Raw genomic sequence first — 10,991 nt, 5'->3', positions numbered from 1 at the left:
TTCACAAAATAAGTTAGTAAATATGTGAAAACGCAAAAACATAACTGTTTGTACCTATAGGTAACCATAAAGTGACTACAACTAGCTTACTAAGTCTTTATCCACACTGTGTTGTTACACTGGTGAGTAAAAACTCACGCTTCCTACACTTTAACTTGCTGTCTGAAGATGAAATATACATTTTACTCAACTGCGTTACCCACTCCAGTCAGCAGATGGCGGTCTGGGAATTTAAGGTTATGCTGTTGGTGTGACCTATAATCGAGTGGACGGAACGCTTCTTTCTTCAGCCGCAACAGTTAGTCAGACACCTCGGTAGCTTGCTAGACAAAATAGACGAACCAATAAAGGTCTTTAGACGCTTTCGTGTATATTAGCCAGTGTGTTTTAAACCCACTTCTGTCGTGTAGTTAGTTATCCGATCTAATTTCATATTTACGGTGTTGTAGTTATTAGTCAGCTATCGGGCTTGTTAAGTTAGCATTAGCCTAGCTAACATCTCCGACCATGCGGTCACTAAGCTACTCTCCTGCTAAAGAAGTGAAAGAGGAGGAGGAAGAGAAGGTTGTTACAATACAAAAACAATTAGCGGGTGAGGCTGTTACAGTGAAAGAAGAAGAGAAAGACGTTTCAGTGAAAGAAGAGGAAGACAAGTTCAGAGTGAAAGAAGAGGATGTTACAGTAAAGGAAGAGGAGAAAGAGGAGGATGCAGTTTTTGGAGTGAAAGAGGAGGAGGGGGAGATGACTGTCACATCGAAAAAGGAGGAAGAAGAGGAGGAAACTGGATATCTGGGCCCGGTTTCCCAAAGGTATCTTAAGGCATCAAATGGTTATAACGATGAACGTGATGATCAGGCCCTGGTTAACACTAGTAAGTACTGTCTTAAAAACAGAGGCACAAACTCTGCAGTTGTTGAACTGATGTTTGGTGTTAAAGGTGTAATCTGCAATTGTTACATCCATATTTGGACTCTTAAATTATTCATTTATAACCATTGGTTCTTGAAGAATATAACACATGCCTCATGAGCTTAGTTCAATTGTTGTACCCCATCAGAACCCCAAATAAACTTGGTTAACTCCAATGTTTAGAAACAATGTAAACCAACACTGTATAGCCTCAAAACATGGTTAAAACTATAATGTTGATATCATGGATGGTCAGCCCTTGCCTCTGAAGGTCTGTCTATGAATTTGAGACTAGTTACATTTCTCCAGCCCCATCCATCATTTTATTAGCAAAACAGTGGTGGAATGACAGATTTGTTATTGTTTGAACTGCAGATTGCTGGGTTGTGTGTTTTTTTTTAAACAGCAACAAAATGGCTGCCCAGAGGCTTGGTTTGGTGAACAGCTGAGGGATGGGGGGAGGAGAAGTGTAACCACTCTCACATTCATAGAGAAAGCTATTGTATCAACCATAACCTAACACCTAGCGACCTCGTCAAGAAGTTCAGAAATCTTGGCGTAACAGTTATAAGGTGTTGTCTTGACAGTCACTGGACCCAGGTTTGAGTTCAGCTCAGGGCTACCCCCTGAATTCACTACACTATGAATATCAGGACTGGCCACGCATGATGACATAATGATAGTTTAACCAGGTTTCTAGGCTATATAGTATATTCTAGAATTCATCCATGATGTCATAATGATAGTTTAACCAGGTTTCTAGGCTATGTAGTATATTATAGATTTCATCCATGATGTCATAATGATAGTTTAACCAGGTTTCTCGGTTAAATAGTATATTCTAGAATTGCCAGTGTTCATTTCCTGTGGAGGCAAATTATTAGAGCTGTTGATAAGTCATTGTATAATATTCAGCCAATTTTTTTCATGCCATTACATTAAAGGCAATACATACCTAGATTGAATTACATTCATGAAATAGTTTGAAACCTTTGTTTTAAACCCTCCTCAAAATTGGTGCCTTGATGGATTTGTATTTTTTGTTGTCATGAAACACTATTTTTTTTTTTTTTTTTTAAATGTAATCTTTATTTAACTAGGCAAGTCAGTTAAGTTATTGCAATATATTACAATCTCTTTTTCTATTTTTAAATTAAAAATACATACCGGCAGCCCGCCTCACCCTATGTCATACGGATCTGCTATTTTTTAGACCTTATAGCTAGAAGCTGGCCATCAGAAGATAACCAGCTAATTAGCTACTAGCTATTTAGTCATTGTCAGCCACTGCAAGCGGCCTTTAGCTTTTTTAGATCAGACACCAGCCGCTTTTAGCCTGGATAATAACTGCCAGTCAACACAGTCCGATATCATCCATGAGCATATCGGACTGTTTTTCTCCACTACGTCACTGTATTCCTGCCTTAAGCTCTGGACCATTACACTGGATAATCGCAGCTAGCTGCTACCGACTGGCCCAGCCCCGACGCTAGCCTTGAGCCAGAGCAATTTTTCAGAGAAGTCAGTAACCAATACACACAATCAGTTAGGAAAGCAAAAGCTAGCTTTTTCCAACAGAAATTTGCATCCTGTAGCTCTAACTACAAAAAGTTTTGGGACACTGTAAAGTCCATGGAGAATTAGAGCACCTCATCCCAGGTGCCCACTGCACTGAGGCTAGGAAACACTGTCACCACTGATAAATCCACGATAATCGAGAATTTCAAGAAGCATTTCTCTATGGCTGGCCATGCTTTCCTCCTGGCTACCCCAACCCCGGGCAACAGCATCATTCAAATGGATACTGTGATTAACGCGGTTCTTCAATAATTACACACAATTCTTAATACTGTTAACATTATATAACATTATATTAAGCATGACTTTCAAATGAGCCTTACAATTATAATCCAAAGTAGTGTTAAATGTACTCATAAGCAACCTGGAAATGGAGCTTACTCCCATGAGTTTTCCCCCATTCACATTCAGAATACATTGTGAAAAACTAAAATCTTTGCTCACCATTTTTGATCCAGGCAGATATACGACATCCATAACTATCGGCTTCCTCATTACCAGATATACTACATCCATAACTAGCGGTTTCCTCATTAGCTTAGCAGGGAGGTGTTTCTGCAATCAAATTTTGTGCCCATCGCCCTTGTGCCACAATTTTATTAAACACAGAAAGGGACCTATATTGGAGACCAAAAGTCGTCTGGCACACTGCTTAGAGTTTCAACAACACGAATAACTTATTTCTAGCCTACAATCATCAAAGTTACTACTAATGTGAAAACAAGGCAAAATATGACTATTCTTACTCATTTTAAGACAATTGTCAAATCATTTTAACATTCATTACAGACGTCAATTGTTGTACAACATCATGGCTACTCCGTTGGCCTACCCTTTCTTTTACAGTGGTTTTCTGCTGTTGTGGGCCTTCATTCATCTGACTTTGTTGTTCACACAGGAGAGACACGGGACTATCGTGGATCCTCTGGGGAGCCTCAACAACATCATGATGCTGAAGAGGCAGAGAAGAGTCTCTCCAGATCAGAATACCTCAAGAAACACCTGCAGCGACCCACAGGGAAGAGAACTCACTGCTGCTCTGACATTGGGAAGAGATTCACCTCATCAGGCATTAAAATTCATCAGAGAATCTACACAGGAGATAAACCTTATAGCTGTGGTCAATGTGGGAAGAGTTTTACTAAATCTCGCTATCTGACGCTACATCAGAGAACACACACAGGAGAGAAACCTTGTAGCTGTGATCAATGTGGGAAGAGATTTGCCACATCTGGCTCTCTGACGCTACACCAGAGAACACACACAGGAAATAAACCTTATAGCTGTGATCAATGTGGGAAGAGTTTTGTTCAATCTGGCCAGCTGACTCAACACCAGAGAACACACACAGGAGAGAAACCTTATAGCTGTGATCAATGTGGGAAGAGTTTTAGTCAATCTGGATATCTGACAGTGCACCAGAGATTACACACAGGAGAGAAACATTATAGCTGTGATCAATGTGGGAAGAGTTTTACTACATCTTGCTATCTGACTCGACATCAGAGAACACACACAGGAGAGAAATCGTATAGCTGTGATCAATGTGGGAAGAGTTTTACTACATCTCGCTATCTGACTCTACATCAGAGAACACACACAGGAGAGAAATCTTGTAGCTGTGATCAATGTGGGAAGAGATTTGCTACATCTGGCTCTCTGACACTACACCAGAGAACACACACAGGAGAGAAACCTTACAGCTGTGATCAATGTGGGAAGAGTTTTTGTCAATCTGGAGAGCTGACAGTGCACCAGAGAATACACACAGGAGAGAAACCTTATTTCTGTGATCAATGTGGGAAGAGGTTTGTTCAATCTAGCCAGCTGACTCAACACCAGAGAATCCACACAGGAGAGAAACCTTATAGCTGTGGTCAATGTGGGAGGAGTTTTACGACAACTAGCTCTCTGACAGTACACCAGAGAAAACACACAGGAGAGAAACCTTTTAGCTGTGGTCAATGTGGGAAGAGATTTGCTACATCTGGCAATCTGACTCTACACCAGAGAACACACACCGGAGAGAAACCTTATAGCTGTGGTCAATGTGGGAAGAGATTTGCTACATCTGGCAATCTGACTCTACACCAGAGAACACACACAGGAGAGAAACCTTATAGCTGTGATCAATGTGGGAGGAGTTTTACTTCAACTAGTTCTCTGACAGTACACCAGAGAACACACACAGGAGATAAATCTCATAGCTGTGACCAGAGATAATCTGATAAAAGATCTCTGATCAAATATTACAAAATACATACAAGAAGGATTTGTTTCATGATTTCAATGAATTAATGTCACAATGTAGAATGTTTTAACATTGTAGTAGGAGTATTTTAATGATGTAACAATGTAGAAGCCTAAATGTTTCCCTCCTTAAGAACTGATTTCAACATGATATGGATATTAGCCTCAGGGGGGAAATCCAGGTGAAAAATCCAGGCTCTGAAATGGAAGAGTACTATTTATGTGATTTAACAAAAATAGACAAACAAAATAAGAGATCAAATCAAATGTATTTATATAGCCCTTCTTACATCAGCTGATATCTCAGAAACCCAGACTAAAACCCCAAACAGCAAGCAATGCAGGTGTAGAAGCACGGTGGCTAGGACAAACTCCCAAGAAATGCCAAAACCGAGGAACAAGGCTATGAGTGGTGGCCAGTCCTCTTCTGGCTGTGCCGGGTGGAGATCATAACAGAACATGGCCAAGATGTTCAAATGTTCAGAAATGACCATGGTCAAATAATAATCACAGAAGTTGTCGAGGGTGCAACTGGTCAGCACATCAGGATAGGCGATCATTAAGAGTATCTCTACCACTCTTGCTGTCTCTAGAGAGTTGAAAACAGCAGGTCTGGAACAGGTAAGATGACAGGTGAACAGGTCAGGGTTCCATAGCCACAGGCAGAACAGTTGAAACTGGAGCAGCAGCACGGCCAGGTGGACTGGGGGCAGCAAGGAATCATCATGCCAGGTAGTCCTGAGGCCTGGTCCTAGGGCTCAGGTCCCCAGAGAGAGAGAAATAAAGAGAGAATTAGATAGAGCATACTTAAATTCACACAGGACACCGGATAAGACAGGAGAAGTACTCCAGATATAACAAACTGACCCTAGCCCTCCGACACACAAACTACTACAGCATAAATACCGGAGGCTGAGACAGGAGGGGTCAGGAGACACTGTGGCCCCATCCGATGAGACCCCCGGACAGGGCCAAACAGAAAGGATATAACCCCACCCACTTTGCCAAAGCACAGCCCCCACACCACTAGAGGGATATCTTCAACCACCAACTTACCGTCCTGAGACAAGGCATAGAGAGAGTATAGCCCACAAAGTTCTCCGCCACGGCACAACCCAAGGGGGTGTGCCAACCCAGGCACGAAGATCATGTCAGTGACTCAACCCACTCAAGTGACGCACTCCTCCTGAGCCAGTGACTCAGCCCCTGTAATAGGGTTAGAGGCAGATAATCCCAGTGGAGAGAGGGGATCCGGCCAGGCAGAGACAGCAAGGGCAGTTCGTTGATCCAGATCCTTTCTGTTCACCTTCACACTCCTGGGCCAGACTACACTCAATCATATGACCAACTGAAGAGATGAGTCTTCAGTAAAGACTTAAAGGTTGAGCCGAGTCTGCGTCTCACATGGGTAGGCAGACCATTCCATAAAAATGTAGCTCTATAGGAGAAAGCCCTGCCTCCAGCTGTTTGCTTAGAAATTCTAGGGGCAATTAGGAGTTGTGTTAAACTTTCCACGTTGGCGACCCACTTGAATCAAAATGTAGCTAGCCGTTTTCTACAAATTGTCCTCTAACCAGGGATGTACACATTACTCCCAGATTCCGTGTGGTTTTTGAGCTGTTAGTTTTAACAGGACGTGCAACCTCATCTCCCTCCTCTCGCACAAATGATTTTAGCATGATATCGATGAGTGATGACAAATAACTGTTGCATTCCCTTGTTTAGCGACCCCTAAATTTAAATGCATCACTCCCAAATGTAGCTGACTCTTCTGCAGGTTGTCCTCTAACCAGTGAGGTAAAAATATATCTCCCATTTCCATGTGTTTTTTTTGTTGTGTCAGTTTCAACAGCACGTACAACCTAATTTCCCCCCAAATCGATATCAGTGATTTATTGCTACTTGTCAAAACAACAGCGTTTTTGGTGCTTGTGCAGTTTATTATAAGGAGCTTGTTTGAAAAAATACAAGGAATATGATTATTGTGGCAGATCTTTGTGTATATAGCACATGTTAGGATTTCAATTTATCCCAAACTGTTTCTGCATATTGGTTATTGATTTGGACACGTTAAAACTGTGTTTTCACATTGGGCTATCCCACCAAGCAAAATGTCATTGAAAAGATGTTGAAAATATGACTATGCAATCAAATATTTCATATTTACATTTCATGTAACATTTGGTAGTGATATTTATTCATGCAACCAACTGACAATTTTTTGGTACAATTATGTTGACATTGTTGCCCTGTTTTGGTTAATTCTCACATGTGCCAAATCAAATGTACTAGAGCATGACATTGGGGACTTGGCCCTGATCCAACAACATGCCTATTGAGTGAACCCTGAAAAGAGAGAGAAGCTCCGCAGTGAGGTGGAAAGTTACCACGGATATCGCAGGAGTTTCCTCTTGAAATCAGACATGTCCGTGGTAAGGAAAATTTGGTTGCTGAATATCTCTGGGGTCAAAAAGATTTGTGTTTTGCGTTTAGCCAGTGTGTTTGGAGTTTTATCTCTTATTCTTTTCCGTATTGAAACGGCACTGTTGGTTAGGGGCTCGTGAGGAAGCATTTCACTGTTGTATTCGGCGCATGTGACTAATACAATTTGATTTGAGTTTTGTATGGGGTCGTTCCAAGAGGACGAGAGTTCTAGAAGCTAGTGAGTTTTAGGAAGACGAGAGTTCTAGAAGCTAGTGAGTTTTAGGAAGACGAGAGTTCTAGAAGCTAGTGAGTTTTAGGAAGACGAGAGTTCTAGAGGCTAGTAAGTTTTAGGAAGACGAGAGTTCTAGAAGCTAGTGAGTTTTAGGAACACGAGAGTTCTAGAAGCTAGTGAGTTTTAGGAAGAAGAGAGTTCTAGAAGCTAGTGAGTTTCAGGAAGATGAGAGTTCTAGAAGCTAGTGAGTTTTAGGAAGAAGAGAGTTATAGAAGCTTGTGAGTTTTAGGATTCTATAGAAAGAAAAAGGAGAAAAGATATGATTGTATATTATTATTTAGAAATATGTTTTTTTTTCTTCTTGTTTTTAATTAACAGCCAGTCGACACCATGTTTATATTGTAGTTGATTATATGAGAAATGGAAGTTGTTTTCTGTTGGTGGTGTCCAACAAAAATATAGGATATATTTGTTGTCTTAAAGGAGAAGGTGTTACAGACTTTGGTTTTTCCATTTATGTTTTGAGGTTGGACTTTAGCCCGTATAGCTCGCTAGCACGTAGGGCGCACTGATTGGTGTCACAGTTATACTGTTACACTGGCTTGTCCATCTCCTTATGGTTGAATACTGCATCCAATTGTTCATATTTTAATCATTGGATTTGCCGTAGGATGCTCATTAGTTTTTCAGTTGTTAATCTCCTGTTTTTTTATCCTCTTATGTTTGTTGTGTACTAAATATTTCTGTTTATTTTCATTGGTTTATATTTGTTTTTTCCTGTTAAGTCATTGTGTTGCATCCATGTCTGAAATGTGCTGTAAAAATAAAGCTTGATTTGATTTGAACAAATTGCAAAACTAATTAACCTCATGACTGGCAATCAACAGACTTAATTTTATTTAACCTTTATTTAACTGGGCAAGTCAGTTAAGAACACATTTTTATTTACAGTGATTGCCTAACAGGGAACAGTGGTTTAACTGCCTTGTTCTGGGGCAGAACAACATATTTTTACAAAACAAATTAACCCAATGACCAACCAATCAACAGACTTAATTTTATTTAACTTTTATCTTGGTCCATCATAGTATGAAAAACAGTATCAATTCAGTATATCTTCCACTATGTCAAAATAGTGCCTTGTATGTAAGTTTAGTATCACTTTACAACCAATTTGTTGAAAATGAAAATTTCTGAAATCAACAATTTGTTAAAGGATTCGACAACTGAAAACTGAAACAAACAACTGGATCAAACAGATCAATCCCATTGGACATTACGTTTGATTCAGACCTTGCAGGGCTTAGATAAAGCCAAGACTAGTTAAACTAGGACATTTAAGTAGCTTTCCTGAACGTGGCTTAAATTTGTCTAAGTTAGTCAGAGACTGGAGTTCTGGAGTCAGGTAAGTAAGCCTAAATGAGAACACCTGGGTTAATCCTGACTAGGTTCAGTATGAATACCTGGGTTAATCCTGATTAGGTTCAGTATGAACACCTGGGTTAATCCTGATTAGGTTCAGTATGAACACCTGGGTTAATATAATAGAGACAGTAGATGTAGCTGGTCTGTCATAATATAATAGAGACAGTCGATGTATCTGGGCTGTAGTAATATAGTAGGGACAGTAGATCTAGCTTGTCTGTCATAATGTAATAGAGACAGTAGATCTAGCTGGTCTGTAATACTATAGAACGTACAGTAGATCTAGATGCTGTCATAATATGGTAGAGACAGTAGATCTAACTGGTCTGTAATAATATAATAGAGACAGTAGATCTAGCTGGTCTGTCATAATTTAATAGATACAGTCGATCCAGCTGGTCTGCCATAATATATTAGAGAAAGTAGATCTAGCTGGTCTGTCATAATATAATAGATAGAGTAGATCTTGCTGGTCTGTCATAATATAATAGATAGAGTAGATATTGCTGGTCTGTCATAATATAATAGATAGAGTAGATCTTGCTGGTCTGTCATAATATAATAGATAGAGTAGATCTAGCTGGTCTGTCATAATATATTAGAGACAGTAGATCTAGCTGGTCTGTCATAATTTAATAGATACAGTCGATCCAGCTGGTCTGTCATAATATAATAGATAGAGTAGATCTTGCTGGTCTGTCATAATATAATAGATAGAGTAGATCTTGCTGGTCTGTCATAATATAATAGATAGAGTAGATCTTGCTGGTCTGTCATAATATAATAGATAGAGTAGATCTTGCTGGTCTGTCATAATATAATAGATAGAGTAGATCTTGCTGGTCTGTCATAATATAATAGATACAGTAGATATATTTGGTCTGTCATAATATAATAGAGACAGTAGATCTAGCTGGTCTGTCATAATATAATAGATAGAGTAGATCTAGCTGGTCTGTCATAATATAGTAGAGACAGTAGATCTAGCTGGTCTATCATAATATAGTAAAGAAGGTAGATCTAGCTGGTCTGTCATAATATAGTAAAGAAGGTAGATCTAGCTGGTCTGTCATAATATAATTGATACAGTAGATCTAGCTGGTCTGTCAGAATATAATAGATAGAGTAGATCTTGCTGGTCTGTCATAATATAATAGATAGAGTAGATCTAGCTGGTCTGTCATAATATATTAGAGACAGTAGATCTAGCTGGTCTGTCATAATTTAATAGATACAGTCGATCCAGCTGGTCTGTCATAATATAATAGATAGAGTAGATCTTGCTGGTCTGTCATAATATAATAGATAGAGTAGATCTTGCTGGTCTGTCATAATATAATAGATAGAGTAGATCTTGCTCGTCTGTCATAATATAATAGATAGAGTAGATCTTGCTGGTCTGTCATAATATAATAGATACAGTAGATATATTTGGTCTGTCATAATATAATAGAGACAGTAGATATAGCTGGTATGTCATAGTATAATAGAGACAGTAGATCTAGCTGGTCTGTCATAATATAGTAGAGACAGTAGATCTAGCTGGTCTGTCATAATATAGTAGAGACAGTAGATCTAGCTGGTCTATCATAATATAGTAAAGAACGTAGATCTAGCTGGTCTGTCATAATATAGTAAAGAAGGTAGATCTAGCTGGTCTGTCATAATATAATTGCTACAGTAGATCTAGCTGGTCTGTCAGAATATAATAGAGACAGTAGATTTAGCTGGTCTGTCATAATATAGTAGAGACAGTAGAACTAGCTGGTCTGTCATAATATAGTAAAGTATGTAGATCTAGCTGGTCTGTCATGATATATTAGAGACAGTAGATCTAGCTGGTCTGTCATAAGAAATAGATACAGTAGATCTAGCTGGTCTGTCATAATATAATAGAGACAGTAGATCTAGCTGGTCTGTCATAATATAGGAGATAGAATAGATCTTGCTGGTCTGTCATAATATAATAGATACAGTAGATATATTTGGTCTTTCATAATATAATAGAGACAGTAGATATAGCTGGTATGTCAGAATATAGTAAAGAAGGTAGATCTAGCTGGTCTGTAATAATATAATTGCTACAGTAGATCTAGCCGGTCTGTCACAATATAGTAGAGACAGTAGATCTAGCTGGTCTGTCATAATATAATAGGGACAGTAGTTCTATCTG

At 39.2% G+C, this 10,991-nt stretch overlaps 1 protein-coding gene across 2 annotated transcripts; it reads left to right on the top strand.

The window, feature by feature from the left end:
• Nucleotides 1-258: 258 nt before the first annotated feature.
• LOC118938255 (uncharacterized) lies at nt 259-6,541 on the top strand. 2 transcript variants are annotated; one of them, XM_090196096.1, is made up of 2 exons: nt 259-871; nt 3,386-6,541. In XM_090196096.1, the coding sequence occupies exons 1-2, from the start codon at nt 508-510 to the stop codon at nt 4,708-4,710; spliced, it is 1,689 nt and encodes a 562-aa protein (XP_090052222.1). In that variant the 5' UTR covers nt 259-507; the 3' UTR covers nt 4,711-6,541. The 2 variants fall into 2 exon arrangements, with proteins under 2 accessions (XP_090052222.1, XP_090052223.1); XM_090196097.1 differs by having other exon boundaries at nt 260-809.
• The last annotated feature ends 4,450 nt before the right edge of the window (nt 6,542-10,991 follow it).

This window comes from Oncorhynchus mykiss, chromosome 13 (assembly GCF_057628025.1).
Source record: "Oncorhynchus mykiss isolate SJ-2025 chromosome 13, ASM5762802v1, whole genome shotgun sequence".
Lineage (NCBI taxonomy): Eukaryota > Metazoa > Chordata > Actinopteri > Salmoniformes > Salmonidae > Oncorhynchus > Oncorhynchus mykiss.
The sequence above is the reverse complement of the archived record's forward strand: the minus strand, read 5'-3'. Positions and strand labels throughout refer to the sequence as shown.

Bases quoted from the DNA above. Each gene is read 5' to 3' on its own strand.
- LOC118938255 (XM_090196096.1), top strand. From the start codon at position 508: ATGCGGTCACTAAGCTACTCTCCTGCTAAAGAAGTGAAAGAGGAGGAG. The intron at 872-3,385 runs GTAAGTACTGTC...TTGTTCACACAG, and splicing joins TCAGGCCCTGGTTAACACTA to GAGAGACACGGGACTATCGT.